The following is an 18,533-nucleotide window of genomic DNA, read 5'->3' on the forward strand; positions in this document are numbered from 1 at the left end:
CACTAGGGCAGGTGGGACAGCACTTCTTAGGGTGGATCTTTGGGTTCTTGCAGTGGACAACACACTGCACTTCTGCCTCTGTGATGACACCTTCCTGTCACAACCAGAAAAGAATAGTCTTATTTTGATATGGCAGTCCATATCTCTCTAACTATAATAACTGTGCGTAAAATCTCTAAATTCCTTCACAAATGACCTTCCACACAAACTTGTTTCTTTAAGAATTTCAAGGATGCCCCCATCTTTTCTTTGGAGTCTTTGTCTAAAGCTGGGACTTTTCGAAGTGACGTCAAAACTGAAATGGCAGTGCGCCTAACTTAAAATTGAATGACAATGAGCTCATCCAGCTGCTCGCCTAGCCACACAGGATTCAAACCGACCACTCTCTGAGGTCGGGGCTTCTAATTCTCTCCATTCATCCAGCCATTCCGGGGGCGTCAATGACGCAGGGTTAAGTAATCAGCGTATGCGAGCGCATACCTCCCATAGCGGTGTTACAAAAACTACCCTTTGGCTGGTTGAGTGTTATGTATTTGTGCTGAGGTGGATGCCACGAGAATGAAGCAGAAGATTAACCAGTGATATTTCGGAACATACCATTCTGAACATATCCACATACACTGACCAACCTGCACGCACATAATACGTATGTGCACACAAAACGTGTGGTGGCTGGTGGTGCTTACACATACGTGCACGAACAATTCATTCACGGATCATGCCCAGTGAAATGGATGAACAAGCAAAAAAGGTCACTGGCATGTCAAGTGACAAAAGCATAGATTATTTTAGCAAGCCATGCAGAAGAGCACTGAAACATCAGACCAATAGCCATGTCCACAAACCCACTAGCCTGTCTCTATGTATACATTAGCAGCCATACGACACACACAAAATGCAGTACACACACACTGACCTGACAGCGCCTGTTAATGCAGGGCTTGGTCGGGCTGGTCCAGGACACTGAGCTGTTGTACGACCTCCCATCCAGCTGACAACCTGAGAGAGACAGAGAGAAAATCATTAGCAGTTCATCCAGCCCCACCGTTGAAAATTGTAATAAAACCTAAAGACCCACTTTTTCTCCTTCGATTGAAGGCAAGGGCGACTGTTTGACTAGGCTTTTTAATAATAATCACTATGTATGTACTTTTCCCTCTTCTTTTTCAGTTCCAATCTGTCTGTTTGCTTTTATTAATTACTTTTGTTACTGTGTTTGCTTCTATTAATGTGTTCTCTGATTTAATGTTCTATATAAATAAAGGCGACTTGACTTGACATAGTGCGTGTGTGTGTGTGTGTGTGTGTGTGTGTGTGTGTGTGTGTGTGTGTGTGTGTGTGTGTGTGTGTGTGTGTGTGTGTGTGTGTGTGTGTGTGTGTGTGACGCTATGTTATGCACTAAAGTGTTGTATACACCTCATACAAAATGTCGCTTGCAGAAAATAATTTATTTTCAGTTTCGGAGAGTGACACAGGCATACAGTACGACAAAAATGTGCCATTACACATAGTGTATTTGTGTGTGTGTGTGTGTGTGTTTTAATGTATGCATGCACAAGGAAGGTGAGTAACCTTAGTCGCCTTAGCATCACCGAAGTCGAAGGATATGGGTGATAATAATGTCAGTATTCAGTAACATGCATACATACTACATAACAGCATAGATAGACCATCAGTCTCTCTTTCTCTATAATGCTTTCTGTCATAGTCTATGAAATGATGTGCACACACAGACATTCATGCCAAGAATGTCTCTCTCGCTCTTCTCACACACACACACACACACACACACACACACACACACACACACACACACACACACACACACACACACACACACACACACACACACACACACACACACACACACTTGGAGCTGTGTGTATCATATCTCCGAAGTCGTCCGGGGAAGTGTGTGTTTGGATCCATAGTCAGTTTGATAAGAGGCTGTTAGTAACCTGACTCCATCTCTGGAGGACCTGTAGACTCCACAGCGACCACACGCTACATACCCTCCCCAGCCACCCACTCAGCACTAAATTAATAGCCTATTCATTTCACCAATCCCATTTACTGTAAGTGGACTCAGATCAATGCTAAACTTTCCATAGGATGAAATCAAATCGCATGTATCGACCTGCTTTCATTTCTGCAAGCCATACAGTACAGACATGGGGGGGTCGATTGTCATAGTACGGAGTAAAACCCTCTGTGTTAATTTATCCATTTGTAACAACCAAATCGACCCGTAAGGGTAGCTCTACTATACTGTAAAATTGTTTTATAGTAATAGTAGGGCTTGTTGTAAGCGTATAGGAGTCTTTCTGGGCAGAAATAAGAATTCTTCTGAGAATATTAGACAGAACCTGTCCCAATCTATAGCCACAAGGGACATATGGACCAGAAGTGGCAAAGAAAAAAACTAAACAGAACACAACCGAACACAACACGATAGAATAGAAATGTATATCCTTGTCCAACCAAACAAAAATATCTGTATCAGGTACCAAAGCAAATTTTCCAGTTTACACAGTACAGTATTTCCCTGTAAGTTAATACCCAATACAGTGGAATCGCACCATTTCAAAGTGTACATTTGCTCAGTGTCTGTGAGTGCAGAGATGATGAAGATATGAGAAGTCTGGCTTTTTATGCCCAAACCAACAGTTTCTGTCCTAAATTTAGTCGTGTCATTGGGACCGCAAGTCAACCACACTCTAGGGGGAACAATAGAAAACTGACACATGTTGCCATGGTGACGCGGGGCTTTCCACCGCCAACTTGAATGAGTTCCACCTCACTTAATGAACTGCCGTCTCATAAAACACACAACCGCAAACAAAAGGACCGCGCCCCCAGTGTGAGCGTCCCCATGCTACTTGGTGTAGCAAAGGTATGTGTACACAGTTGGATCCTCAGAGTTAATGTATCCTTTTGTAACTCTGAGAGAGTAAACATTTGTACACTCTCACAAGAGTTAAATTAACACTGATTTTACGGTGTGTGTGTGTGTGTGTGTGTGTGTGTGTGTGTGTGTGTGTGTGTGTGTGTGTGTGTGTGTGTGTGTGTGTGTGTGTGTGTGTGTGTGTGTGTGTGTGTGTGTGTGAAGGAGAGGCAGAGAGAGCATGTTAGTTGCAGCTATACTGTATGTGAGCATGCTGATGTTATTCTTATGATGTGTTTACCATACAGCCAGAGGAGAGGAGAGGAGAGGAGAGGAGAGGAGAGGAGAGGAGAGGAGAGGAGAGGAGAGGCTCAATCTGGGGGCTTGTAAAGGCAGCTTTATTTCTGTGGCCTATAAACCCAAAGCTGAACCCACCATCCTGCCCTATCTACATACACACACACACACACACACACACTGAAGACTGAAGAACACTGTGTGTGCGTGCGTGCGTGCGTGCGTGCGTGCGTGCATGCGTGCGTGTGTGCGTGCGCGCGTGCGTGCGTGCGTACCATGTGCTCTCACAACTGGGGCTAAAAAATCAAATGTAAAAATATTTTTCATGACGGAAATTGGGGAGTAAATATTGTATATTTACAGAAGGAGGCATTATAGAAAAGGCCACGGGTCACCAACATCAGTAGGGTTCATCCTGCAATCTGCCTATTAGATTGAGATGTAAAATGTTGATATCTTGGCCTGAGGGTGGTGCTAGAGGCTACATCATGGGGTTCCACAAGTTATTTGATTTTATATTGTGTCCTCTCGTGATATCTAAATTCAATGATCTATGGGCTAAAAACTGGGTGAAACAATTAGAATCTTTAAAAAATAACAGTATCACACAACCAATGCAAAGACTTTAGTGCAGTCCTTCATATGGGATGATATCAGGATTGGTTTTCAAAACTGGGTGTATGTTTGGTTTGCGCTCGTTTCACCATTCACTGAATGTAGTTTTCCCCAGACGTCTCAGTGGGCGGAGATCTCTGAACATCTGGCTATGTGAGAGGCACTATAATCTTGTGTGCAATTGTGCAAATTGGACAATGTTGCCTAATGCTGTTGCTAGAGGAAAGGCCATGGGGTCACCAAAATCAGTAGTTAATTCTCAGGGCAGCATGATGGTAAATGGTGAATGGATTTACGTAGCACCTTTCTATTCATACCGAACACCATTCAAAGTGATAAAATGTATTTCACCTTCTTCTATTCACACACACATTCACAGCAAGGCGCCTGCCTGCTTATCGGGTTCAGTGTCTAGCTCAAGAACACTTTGACATCAGGGATCAACTCTTTCGCTTCTAAGATGCCCACTCTCTTCCTCCTGAACCAATGTTGTCTCTTCTTGGCCCCCTCCTTTCTTCCCTCTACATCACAATTCTTAACAAAAAACAGCAGATCTACAAGCTCACAATGCGGTATATTGCTACGTGTTGTAGATCTGCTATTTTTACATGTTTGCCTTATGGCATGCCCAGAATAGTTGTGCTAGGGTGCTTAAAGGTACCATCATCACTTCAGTTACATACTTTCTCGCTGTCTGTTACATACTTTCTCGATGTCTTCATCCCATGTCTACATTTTATCAAACAGCTCCACTGATTCACATTGCAGTAGTGTTTGTCCCTTTGGTCAGGTCTTTACATTTTAACCAGATTTCAAAAGGCTTTTATCTCCCTCTCTATGTATCTCAACCCTTGTCTTCCATGTAGTTAAACATAACCTTTGTTGTGTTGACCCTGCTCCAGTGTGACCTTATCTTGCAAGACAACACGAGAAACAGGGTTAAACTTAACACCAACACTCTTAGGAGGAAAAACATGTTCTACCACCTCAAGGCATCCAAAATCCTTTTTCAGGACATAATAACCTCCATAAGGATATTCTGGCTTTCCTGCGGGGCTATGTTCTGGCTGAGAAGGTTTCGTCAATGCAGGGTATAAGTGTGTGTGTGTGTGTGTGTGTGTGTGTGTGTGTGTGTGTGTGTGTGTGTGTGTGTGTGTGTGTGTGTGTGTGTGTGTGTGTGTGTGTGTGTGTGTGTGTGTGTGTGTGTGTGTGTGTGTGTGTGTGTGTGTGTGTGTGTGTGTGTGAACCCACCAAAAAAGCGCCGCTCATGTGCTTTATTGTGTGAGCAGGTTTGCCAGTGACTGTTCTCTCCAAACCTGGCCACAGTGGGACGCCTGGTCAATGCATTTTAATGAGAATGCGCACAGTCAGTCTGTCTGTCTGTCTGTCTGTCTGTCTGTCTGTCTGTCTGTCTTACCTTTACATCGTTCACAGCAGGCTCCAGTCTGCTTCACCACCAGGGCACAATCCTCCGACACCAGTGGACACTTCTCCTGCTTACAGTCAGCTTTCCCATCCTGCAGGAAGAGGCAGTCAGAATGACACAGGCAGAGACAGATAGATGAAATCTATCAAGGAGGGGGTAAAGCAGGTAAAATGTGGACGGAATAATAAAGGGAGTATGTGGATGTAGAAATAAAGGGACTGAGGTGGGATAGATGATTTGTCAATCAGAAGCAGCAGAATGTATGTCATTTGGGGGAAGCTTTTAAGCCAAAGTGGCTTGCATTGATGTGTGCTTAACCCCTACCCCTTCTGCCTGGATCCACGTTTTTGAGCTACACAGCAAATGGAAAACCTAACCATTGCGATGTTAGTGTCATGCTTGAACCACTGAGCTAGACTATAGGGAATGGAACCATTATTTTAGTGCCGTGCTCTACCCTTTGAGCAGCTCTGGGAATGGAAACCCTAACCCTGGCAGGCAGCACAAGCATGGCGAAATGCCATACTCTGCCCAGGAACCTTTCATCTCAAAATGCCTATTCTATACCCACCATTCACACAAATACACTCTCACTCCCACAACGTGTAAACACTCACTTTATTGGGGGGCAAAATGGCTTTCGGCGTGGCAAACTCACCCAGCCAAAACAAAACACCAACAAAACTAAACACCAAAATCACCTTTGGCACACATCTGAGATGGCTCACTCCTCCAAAACAAACCGCCCACCATCCTGCCTCCCTCCTCTCTTTCCATTTGTCCTTCGCTCTCCCCTGTTTTAATCTACATGACTTTCACACCCTGGTTTTATGACCGACTTTATCCACACATTTTTTTTTACACACTGCCTGTTTATATAGTGGTGGCCCCTGGATCCCTTGCCACCTCGCTGGCTAACTGTAACGAGGAGGGATCAAAGGATGACTGTGGCCCCAAATGGCAAAAATAAAATCGGGCAGTTTAATTTAGCTGCGCTGCTTGCCCTAGACCTAACCACACTGGGTACAAATGATGTCATGAGAGAGAGGAGAGGAGAGGAGAGGAGAGGAGAGGAGAGGAGAGGAGAGGAGAGGAGAGGAGAGGAGAGGATTACGGAAGAGAGGGAGAAAGGGGAGATATGAATGGAAAGTTGAGGGGTGAGTAAGGGAAGAAAGGAAGAAAGACAGACAGAGATGGATTAAAGGGGAAGTAGAATAGAAGTACAGTGGGATAGAGAGAACTGGAGGCTGTCAGCGTGGAGGTTCATGCAACGTCGCTGTCAGGCCTGCACAGCAACAGCACAGCTCACTTCTGTTTGGGATGATGAGTTGGAGCACGGAACCAAACATGGGAGCTGAACACAACATCTGTCACAGTCTGGGTATGGAAATACATAACCTCTCTCTCACACTCTTGCATATACAGATGCACACACAACTCACCAAATGTCGGGGGAGGAGGCTTAAAGCGCCAATGTCTAAAGTTTCATGACCTACTCCGGTCAAACCTAGGTCTCTCGCATTGGGAGACCAGGGGAGATATTGCGCATATGAGCTTCAGGCAGTATTACTTGTCAACCAGTAAGGTGTCCTACCCGACACCAGGGTTTAATTTCTCAATGGAAAAGTAAGGAGACTACCTCCAAGCACTGCAGATGTGCTAGTTATAATGTTTTATTAATTAAAACAAGTTCTGGATTACAGCTTTAATGCACATGTTGATCTCAATGGCTCGGCTACATCCTTCTATACTTGCCAGCTTAAATGACACACATTAAAATAAGAGATGGATGGACAGATATTCCAGAATAATGAATGGAAAGAGTGACGACAACTGGGAATGTAGAAGATGAAGGCAGAAAGAGAGACATGATTTGATGTGAATAGTATTTGTCGTATGCACTGTACCACTAACAAGACCCACATCAAGACAAACCAAACCCTCTCACTAACACACGCACGCGCACGCACACGCACACACACACACACACACACACACACACACACACACACACACACACACACACACACACACACACATACACAAAAGTAAACAGACAAAATGCACAAATTCACGTACACACACAAATAAACATACCGACAAATAAACGCAGACAAAATGTTTCTCATGTTTCTCTTTCTCTATAATGCTTTCTGTCATAGTCTATGAAATGATGTGCACACACAGACATTCATGCCAAGAAAGTCTCTTTCTCGCTCTTCTCATCCACACACACACACGCACACACACACACACACACACACACACACACAACACTCTCTCTCGCTCTTCTCATACACGCACGCACGCACGCACGCACGCACGCACGCACGCACGCACGCACGCACGCACGCACGCACGCACGCACGCACGCACGCACGCACACACACACACACACACACACACACACACACACACACACACACACACACACACACACACACACACACACACACACACACACACACACACACACACCTTTGTCCACTCTTCTTCTTTTTCTTTAGATTATCCTCGCTCCTGTCTAACTGTTTTATCACTCTGTCCACTGTTTGTCTCACTCTTGGGTCTCTCTCCCCCTCCATCCCTCCATCTCTCACTCCCTCACCCTGCTGCCTTGCCCATTTCTCCCACTCAATCTATGTCATTCGCTCACTCCATCTCTTTTACTCTCCCACTCTCTACCTATAACCCTCAACCTCTCTCTCTCTCCCTCCACTCAGCCCCCTCCGTCTTACCCTCCAATATAAATTCCCAGCCGGCCCATTCAAAGCCATTCCACTGGGCCACCATTAGCACTAAGTGGTGTAAAGAGATGTGACCCCCCGCCTCTCTGCCAGGGTCAAAGGTTACGATGGGTCGCCACGCCTCATAAACGCTGGACATGCTGCTATGTTGCTCAGGGCCTTTCTATTGGCCGGCGGGTGGTTTGGGAGAGGGCCCTGATTGGACTGTTGGACTGTCTGTCTCTGTCTCCAGGGACAGTGACCCCCTGGGGAGGGATGAGGCGTTGGTATGTTTACAAGTGTGTGAATGTGGGAGTGTGTATGTGCATGAGTGGCACAAAGAGAGAAGGGAGAGGAAGACAGGGAGATGATGAAGATCACTTCTTTCATTGGAAAACCTCTTAACCTCCAAGTTTGGTATTTTCCTTTTTTTCTACCTGAACCTTTGTATCGATAAAGTCAAAAGGTTGCGTGTACCGTTACACAGTAAATTCCTCAGTGTTCATTTATTAATGTATAACTCTCTAAGTTAAATTAAAGCTGGAATCCAGAGCTTATTGAATGAATGAAACGTTATTTTAACCAATCTGTTCGAGTAATACACTATAACTAGCACATCTGCAGTGTTTGGAGGTGGTCTCCCTACTCAAGTAGTGCTGCCTGAAGTTCACAGGTGCAACATCTCCCCTGGACAAGCGGGGATTGCGTCTAGCTCATGCGGGAGGCCCATGTTTGAATCCTGGGTAGGACTTAAAAGTTACGGATTGCAGCTCAGGATTTTACAGTGTTGTATCAATTAACTCCATTCTACGTAGACAGTTTAGAGTAAAAGCTTGCGTCAATGGCATGGAAACGAAGACATCTCCTTGACAACAGCGTGTACGGCGACCACAGCTAGCCCCGGGATCAAGGGATCTATTTGGACATGCGCAGATGCTGCAGGAACAGCAACAGGAGGGATCCATGACAACATCGCGGAGGATTCCTTTACTGGTCCCATTCACAGCACCAGTGGCTGTTAACTTCCACACCAGTAACCTAAACCTGTTCATCTAAGAACCCTGGCTTTGGTCACAACAGATGTGTGTTCAGAAAATAATATCTGACTGAAGTATTCTGACTTCCTGAAAATACAATAAACCTACTCTAATACCGACAAAATGTTTGCCAGCATTTTAAAAGGCATCATGGTTCTTGTAGAAAGATAACATATTGACCCAACACCTTCATCTAGACTGTTGGATCATCTAGACTGTAGATCTTCAGAAATACTGAAAACCAAGAACCTCAGATCTTGACTTTTACCAGTTGGATATTTCCTGACACACCACCACTAGGGGGCGACAAGGCATACCAGTTGTCATTCCTCACACACGTCACTACTCGTACTCACCCTCTGTCTGTCCGTCCATCTCTCTCTCTCTCTCTCTCTCTCTCTCTCTCTCTCTCTCTCTCTCTCTCTCTCTCTCTCTCTCTCACTCTCTCTCTCTCTCTGTCCATCAATCCTCTCTCTAATTATTTAATCTCTCACTTTCCCTCCCTCCTCTTTCCCACAATTTCCCCCCAATTTCTCTCTTGATCTCAACCCACCTCTCTTCCTCTTTCCTATCCCCTTTTGAAGTCTCTCTCTCTCGGTCAGCCTTTTCCATCATGCCTCTCTTAATGTTTCTCTTTCCCCTCTCTCTCTCTCTCTATCTCTCTCTCTCTCTCTCTCTCTCTCTCTCTCTCTCTCTCTCTGTCTCTCTCTCTCTCTCTCTCTCTCTCTCTCTAACTCTCCATCTGTCTGTTGGTTTTCGGTCTTTTCAGCCTTCAGCCCCTATACCCTATACCCTCTGCCCTCTCTCTCGAATTCTCTGTCTCCCCCATGTTCCTCTCCCTCTCTCTCTCTGTCTCCCCCATCTTTCTGTCTGTCTCCCCGATTTTACTCTCCGTCTCCCCCCATCTCTCGCTCTCTCTTGTTCTGGTATGTTGTATCAAGTTGACAGGCCGTCTGACGACGGACGTCTGTCTTTTGTGGCGAGGGACAGAGACATCACTGAGGGGCTCTTAGGGAGAGGAGAGAAGCACTCGAGTCAAAGGCCTACTTAAGCCCTCAGACTCCATGACCCCCCTCCACCTCCACCATGACCTCTCACCTTTCACCCTTCCTCCAAAACAAACAGGTCATGGCCCCTGGCAGCGAGCCGGAGCCACGGTAGCTTATAGGCCTAGACAGGACCGCGGAACGACCACCGAGTGGAATGGATGTCAGAAATGTTCACGCTTTTGTTAAGTAAATCTGCTCTTGTTGTAGAAGGTTTATGTATCCTGCGTGCATAACACACATCGTATGTGGTAGATACCCCCCCCATACCACTTATGGTATGGGGGGAGTTTCCTTCTTTATCAGGTACACATATTTTTAAATCATCTGTGGTCATTTATGTACTAAGCTGCGCATCGTGAGCTTGTAGATCTGCTATTTTCAGATTTGTTCAGATTTTGGCTATAATGACTAATGTCTAAAATAGGAACGCCAGGGTCAATGTGGTTAATTTATCATATCTTCTGTTCTCCTGGAGTGACCCTGTCCGCTTTTATCTCTTCTCTTCTACACAGCGGAGGGTAACACTCTGACTCACTCAGTCACTCTTTTATCCCTCCCTTTTCCCTCTTCTTCTTCTTCTTCTCCTCCTCCTCTCTCTCTCTCTACCCCTTCATTAGTGGAAGACTAGGAGGTATGGGTGGCCCACTCACTGCAATGCATGAAGATGACTAAATTGAAAGAGAGAACCAGAGAGAAGAATAAATTAAAAGTTATGAATTAAAATGATTCTGTCAGGCCAATCAATTGGAGAGGAGAGGAGAGGAGAGGAGAGGAGAGGAGAGGAGAGGAATGAATTAATTGAAGTTTAGTGCATTACATCAAAACCAATGTAAATAGTGCAAGAGCTATTTTACACCAGTCCTGTATACTTTGCAATTGTTGTAATTTGTAATTTGGTAGTTTGTAAATAAGACTGCCTCGGTGTTAGGACAGCTGATTTCAAGAAAGATAGTTGTGAGTTAGTATGAAACTAGTGTGGACGATCTTATGACTACCTGACGATTGTGAAAGTGGTACAGTGGGTACCAGCCATTAGAGTTAGGGTTAAGACAACAAAAGGTGAACGCTGTGAGGCCAGGATAGTCATGTCCTGTATTGATCAGTTACTGTTTGGAGAAAAGATTGTCACAGGAAACAGCCTTTGACCCTCTTCTATGTTTGCTGATAGCCAGTCAGCCTCACTGTGCTAATCAATCACAGATTATGTGTGCGCACGTGTGTGTGTGTGTGTGTGTGTGTGTGTATGTGTGTGTGTGTGTGTGTGTGTGTGTGTGTGTGTGCGTGCGTGCGTGCGTGCGTGCGTGCGTGCGTGCGTGCGTGCGTGCGTGCGTGCGTGCGTGCGTGCGTGCGTGCGTGCGTGCGTGTGTGCGTACGTTTTGACCTGGCACTTCTATATCGTACAAAAATAACGGGAGTGTTAAAGGAACACCAAAACTGAATCACCTTGTGATGACTTGGACACGAGGAGAATTTTTATTTGTATCACATTCCTATATAGTGAATGAAGAATCCAAAAATGAAGATAATAGAGTTGAAAAGGAAGAGAATAAAATAAATAATAATAATAATAATAATAGGGGTCCAATATGAAAAACAGCAATCACTTTATCGAAAATCAGATTATAAACTCCAAAACAACGTTCACACTGTAATCTCAAGTGTCTTGTATCCAGTCGTATCCTCATTACTTCCAAACCATCACCTTTAAGCTTAGTTTTTTACTTTTTAAATCACTTCCGGTGTAAGCCGTCTCATGCACGAGCGAGGAATGTGCCTGGACATGTCTGTGGGGTTCACACGAGCAGAGTTCACACACATGCGCTCCTCAGACGTGTGCGTAGTTCGCACATGAGGTTGTTTAGCCCGGAAGTGTTTTAAACAAAAAGTATCAGCGAAAAAGTGACGTTCTGTAAAGACATACACCTGAGATTATACTGTGAGAGCTGTTTTGTTGTTTTTAACATCAGACCCCTATCTTTTTAGCGGTGCCAGCCGCTCTACATTTGACCGTGTCTGTGTGTTATGTCCGTCCGTCCGGATGAGCACGAGAAGCAACACATACAAACCACATGAACGCAGTGTGCAATTTCCGTGAAACTTTCCACGCATATTCCCACTAGGCCCCCCTTTTCACATTGCCCTGTTATAGCGCCACCAGGAGGCCAGCCTTGCAATGAATTTACAGGGATTTAACATTGTTTCTCTAGTTCATATATAGCCCAATTAAATAAACTCATCAAAGGCACCGCTTCCTTCACACAGGGTGTGATTTTTTTTGTCTATATTCTCTTAGTTTTTTGATTCTTCATTTATCGCAAAGGAATGTGATACAACCAAAGATTCTACTTGCATTCGGGGCATCACGGTATGAGTAATTGATAGGGGAAAAAAAGAATCATTTCGGGCGTGAGGTATTCCTTTAATTTAGGTCTGAGCGTAGAAATTGGTTATGATGATGCCAGAGCTCCGAACGAGATGATGCCAATGGCTGTCGTGATAATGAAAGGAGAAAGAGAGAAGACAAGAGAGAATGAGAAAATGAGGTTAACGTGACAACCAGTCACAGCGATGGTGAGAGAAGAAAAGAGGAGAAGATGACAGACTGGAAAAAAGAAAGGGCGAGACAGACAGACGGAGAACGCGACAGAGATGGATGGATTCAGCTAGATAACAGATCGTCATGGAGACCTGCCTGTCAGTCAGTCTGTCAGCCCTCTCCACTAGCACTCCCCATACATCGCTCGCTCTCCTCTCTCTCTCTCCCATAGACACACAATGGTTCCTCTGTGTGTGTGTGTGCGTGTGTGTGTGTGTGTGTGTACCTCCAGTTTCCCCAGCCACAGGGCCATTAGCAGGTACTCCACAGCAACTGGGGAGCCCCCCTGTGAGTGACACTGGAGCCCTGACGGCTCAAACCCACCGCTCTTTAAAGCCTCTCCACCCCCCCTCACCCCTCCCATCGCTCCATCCCCCTAAAGACAGCGTGGCGACACGGGGGTCTTTCATGCCCTACTGGGGGGGGTTGGAGGATAGCGACATAGCTGTCCAAGTGGATGTGTACTGCGTTGTGTGTGTTTGATTGTGCACGTTTACACGTGCATGTTTGTGTGCATATCTTTGTGCTGTGTGTGTGTGTGTGTGTGTGTGTGTGTGTGTGTGTGTGTGTGTGTGTGTGTGTGTGTGTGTGTGTGTGTTGGCGTGTGTTGTGTAGGGCAGGGCGGAGGGGTTAAGTAAAGATGAAAGGCTAGCGGTGGTCCACTGATGACTGATAGCATTCAACAGAGCTTTGCTTGATGGCTGTCTGATAACACAGAGGCTGATCAGGGCGCAGCTCGAGTGGAGCCGTATCAAAAGACCTATCAGACGCTGGCTGTAGGACAGCCTGCATGCCATCACACACTGGCAGGGCTGCTTGGAAAGGACATTGGATGTAAATGTGCAAAGGGGAATGGTGTAGGCGCCTGGAGTATATATACAGTACATATATCTACTACATAGATATATATTAGATAGATAGATAGATAGATAGATAGATAGATAGATAGATAGATAGATAGATAGATAGTATGTATGTATACACGCACACTCGCGCGCACGAACACACACACACACACACACACACACACACACACACACACACACACACACACACACACACACACACACACACACACACACACACACACACACACACACACACACACACACACACACACACACACACACCAGTTCACTCCAGGCCAGCTCTCTGGTTCACATAGGGGAAACAGCCGTCAAAGTAAAATCCCAAATGTTTAAACGGTGCCTCTGGCCACATGACACATTTTAAAGAGGCTCCTGAAAGACAAAACACGCTGTGGCGCAGCCTCACTCTCAGCCGGTGTCAATGCACTGACACAGAAAAGCTTCTCGCTTCCATTCTCATCCCCTAAAACAATGACCTTCACAGCAGGGCATGGCCAGGGGTCAAAGAGCACATGTTCCAGGAAAGACTTGTCCTTTAACGTTTTGTAGGCTGATTTTAACAACCAGGCCTGGCCAAGACAGCATGACGACAGGGGCTCTTTTTAAAAAACTAAACCTTTTCTCACTGAGATTTGTTTCTTCTTTTGTACATGGACAAAATATGTTACTACCCTATCCTTCTTACACATCTTGCAACCTAGCGATAAAGACCACTCAATCGAGCCAAAATAATCACTTAACAAATAAATGTATCAGTACTACATATATGTAATCTCTAATGTGTTCGGTCCGTTTTGGCTAGACCAAAGCAAATATCAAGCGCAAAGATCACTTGTGTTCTTATGCAGCTCACACGTGCCAAGAACAAATGGGGCGCAATAACTCAATGTCAAAGGAACAAATAACCATTTGGCTAAATCTTCATCCATAGTTAATTTAAACAATAAATAAATAATCATTTATCTTATTTCTTACCAAGCAGACGCAGGTGATGCAGGGGTTGTCAGTGATGTTGGGGATGTGCAACACTTCTCCCTCATTCTCGCAGCTGGCTTCAGTACCTGTGAAGGACAGGTGACACATTGACATTAGACATTAGGCTTTTCATGAAATATTGAAAAGTTAGAGCATTTAACTTAGGAATGCTTCATTAACTTTTGTGCACACACTAAACACCACAATATTTTGTTTTTAATGGCAGTCTTATCCCAAACTCGGCCCTTCTCTGGGTAGGCCCAGGCCCTACATGCATTTCAAAGATAATAGTTATGTATTTGTTAGAAACCCTGACGCAATGACTTTGACACTGAATGGAATAAAATTTCACACACAAATAAAATAAATACCAAAAATATAAATATGCTATGTAATAGGCTAGTCCTAAATGCGGGAATAATTGGTCAGCAACAAATGAGTAGGACTTGCAGACTATACAGGCAATTATTAGCAATAAGGTTCCAACAGTGTGGCTCTAGGGCAGGGGTCTTCAACAGGGGGTCCGCTAGGGGGTCCTCAGTCAGATTTACTACAGCGGGGCTGCCAAATCTTTGTGATAAGATTATTATTTTTTACATTAACCACTTGAACCCTAGCATCCCTTTTCTGAGGAGTATAACTATAGCCAAAAATAGCAGAGAAAAATAGCAGACCAAGTAAAAAAAAAAGTTTAATCTGAAACACAATGTTATACAATATAGAGGGGGTCCCTCCCTGCTTCATCTCTCTCTAAGCTAGGGGGTCCTTGGCCTTAAAAACGTCTACGTTGTAATATAATATGTAGCCTGCATAAGGGAAATAGAAATTGGCTAGACACCCTCAAGGTATATCCACATTAGGCCTATAGAAGTGACTTGTGTTGTCTTGGTGCAGTCAGTCGGCAGCTGTCTGCAGGACTTCATAAGATAGTCAACCTTTTAATTCGGGGAGCAGACAAACCCCGCAGACTCCGCGACGACTGTAACATTTACAACCTTCGCGTGTAATTAAACCAGCACGGCTGTAAGTGATTGAGGGGGAAACCCAACACTCTCGCCTTGCCTCAGTCCGCGTAGCGACGCCTTCTCCCGCTTTGAAAAAGCCAGATGAATGAATACAAGTTGTTTATTCATCAAGCTCTTTTCACCTGCTGCGGCGGCAGCGTGCGCTTGGCTCCTGCAGCCGCCAACTTTCCTCTCAATTCCATCTCACTTAAAGCTGTGTAACCTGGCTTCAACCGATCGTTTAACTGCGCGGGTGCGAGACAACGGATAGGCTAAACGTGGGGTCCGCCAGTCTGGGGGCCCGCCAGGGGACATTGAGGGGTTTCCAGGGGGTCCACAGCTAAATTAGTTTGTTTAGCATCGACGTCAGTTTAACCACTTTAACCCTCTTTAATATGCCTATACTCCTGTTATTCGAAAACAGATTTATCATCTACAAGCTCGAGAGATTTTTATTTATTGTTATTTTAATCATTTGTATTTAAAATATATATATATATATATATATTTGTCCCCTGAGCCCCTCCCTGGCACAACGGGGTCCGCGGCCAAATCATTTTGGGGGTCCTTGTCATGAAAATGTGCACCACGCACTAGGCTAGATATTATAGGCTAGTGCATAAAATGTGAGAACCATGGGCGAGCTAGATAGTAGGCTAGTGCATATTTGGAATTGCAGGTGGTAACAAGGCGTTATATGGGAATGTAATCATTGGGATTAGACCTTAAGGTATATAACCTCCTCCTCAGCTGATGCCCACTAATAGAAAACGCTGTTCTTTAAGTCATTCTGATGTTGTTTGTCCAACGATAACGATAAGGCAGTATTATAATGGATGTATTGGGCTGGACCTGTACATGATATAGACCCAGACCTATTCTACTCATTTCTCAACAGTGCTGCAAGGCAAACAGCGATAGCCTATGATGCAATGCGCCTGTCAACGGGTTTCAAAAGGAGCCCGTGGCAGCAGAAGTGTCCGTGGCAGATGTTTGGTGAAGCTTGTCAGAATGTTGCAGGTGAAGTGAATTGTGTTTCACGTTAGTAGGCTATAGCCGTCGGGCAGAGAGGTTGAAACAGACCGGACTCAAACCTATATACGGACCCACGCCTGCTCTGCCCCCAAATTGATATGTATTTGGCCGCGGACCCCCGCCCCCCCCCCCATCTGTAATTGTGTTGTGCCAGGGACCCCCAGAAGCAAATAAAAATGTTCGCTTTACAAAATGTATATATTTAAAGATATGCACACATTTTCAGATTTAAAAAAAAATAGTAGATCTATAAAGCTCATAGTGCCGCGCTGTGAGCTTGTATATCTGCTATTTTTGAATAGCCAAGGCGGTTAAAATGATCGTGACGGTATGTTAACTAAGTTTTCAAACTTTTTCATGCCAAGGACCCCCAAATTGATATGTATTTGGGCGCGGACCCCCCATCTGAAAAATTCCAAAATTATTCAAAAATGTCCAAACATTTTCGATATCTTTCTATACAAACTCGCAGCGCGGCACAAAGCGATGTGCTGTGAGCTTGTAGATCTGCTATTTTTGAATAGCCAATGTGTAAATAGATTTAAAGTGGTTGAAATGATTGCGAGGCTACATTAACTACTTAAAGTTGGGGACCCCCTGGAACCTCTAGGGGTCCCCGGACCTCACTTTGAGAACCAATGTGCGTAAATGTCATGATATGATATGGGCAACTTTTACGCACGTTGAATGTTATTTTTGTAAACTGAAATAATGACTTTAATCTTACCTGTAATTAATGGCGTAGAGGACCCTGGCATTTGGAATAATAAAAGTAAAAATAAAAAAATGCAGGTGATGTGAGAGTGAACCGTTAAGACGCTTGAGAAGCTGTGTAACAGCATCCTAAATTCGGTCCCGGGGAAAATAAAGATCGGGGGGGAAAACGGGTTGAAAATAACAAAATAAATGTAAAACTGAAATCCAAATAGTTGCTTTTTGTTGTGATGATGATGATGAAAGCACATTCAGAGGAAATCCACCAATGACGGTAATTGCTCCCATCCAGTTCCTCTGTAGCTCGTTCGGTTCCAACGCATATAAACTTAACTTTGTGAAAATGTAAAACGATGTGATGGCGTGTCCTCCTCGGCCATCTGACACATACACATTACAATGACAAAGGTGACAGTCATGTCGCCTCCTCCAGCCTCTTCAAGCGCTCTTGCATGGCCCCAAAAACAAGTGTCCGACCGTGCAGAGATCAAAAGTTCCACAGATAAGTCTCGAGTCCAATCAATGCCCTGGTTGTGTGGATGGGTAAATAAATACAACAAAAATGATATCTGCCGGTCAAGCCACAGAAAGCAACCCAAACATAATAGTAAAAATAAATAAAAACAATTCTCCGAATTAGCCTATATTTATGAAAAGGAATATAAATAAATAATCAAGAGTAGCCTAAAACCGTCCACTAAAAAGTAAGCGACTATTTGTAAAAACAGCCTATAACCGAGGCTATCTGTTCCTTATCTGCTGCCTGGAAGAGCCTATATGTGCGGCCAGAATCCTGGGTCCGCTTCGCACGTTGATGCTCTCAACGATCCGGCGTGCGTGGAGCAGCTGTTTGCAGGGTCTCTCTACTCTGTAGTACCAAGCTGTTTGCAGGGTCTCTCTCTCCTCTGTAGTACCAAGCTGTTTGTAGGGTCTCTCTCTCCTCTGTACCAAGCTGTTTGTAGGGTATCTCTCTCCTCTTTACCACGCTGTTTGCAGGGTCTCACTCTCCTCTGTACCAAGCTGTTTGCAGGGTCTCTCTCTCTCCTCTGTACCAAGGCTATATTAGTGCCGAACTGCCGATCTCAGTCATCAGCCGATGCCAGTGTAACAGAAACCCTGCTACTTCAGTTAAACATCACCGCAGGGTGCAGTGCAGGGACCTCCTCCAAATGCGTCCGTAGAACGGCCCCTCGTTATTCAAATCGTCGCCGGGGGGTTTAATAATCCGCAGCAATTTTGACGTCCAAATCTGTCCCGCCGCTTTGCTGCTCGCCACGGCTATTCAACTTTCTTCTCCTCGGCACAC

General features: G+C 44.9%; 1 protein-coding gene across 1 annotated transcript in view; it reads right to left on the reverse strand.

The window, feature by feature from the left end:
• Window positions 1–18,533, reverse strand: part of bmper (BMP binding endothelial regulator) — a 31,171-nt gene extending 12,638 nt beyond the window's left edge. Inside the window, exons 1-5 of the mRNA XM_084052122.1 lie at window positions 17,241–18,533; window positions 14,475–14,560; window positions 5,214–5,313; window positions 917–999; window positions 4–94 (exon numbers count right to left, since the gene is read on the reverse strand). Of these exons, the coding sequence (XP_083908248.1) occupies window positions 4–94; window positions 917–999; window positions 5,214–5,313; window positions 14,475–14,560; window positions 17,241–17,478 (598 nt within the window). The 5' untranslated portion in view covers window positions 17,479–18,533. The remainder of the gene's footprint in view (window positions 1–3; window positions 95–916; window positions 1,000–5,213; window positions 5,314–14,474; window positions 14,561–17,240) is intronic.

Source organism: Gymnoscopelus microlampas, assembly GCF_963454915.1.
Source record: "Gymnoscopelus microlampas genome assembly, chromosome: 3".
NCBI lineage: Eukaryota > Metazoa > Chordata > Actinopteri > Myctophiformes > Myctophidae > Gymnoscopelus > Gymnoscopelus microlampas.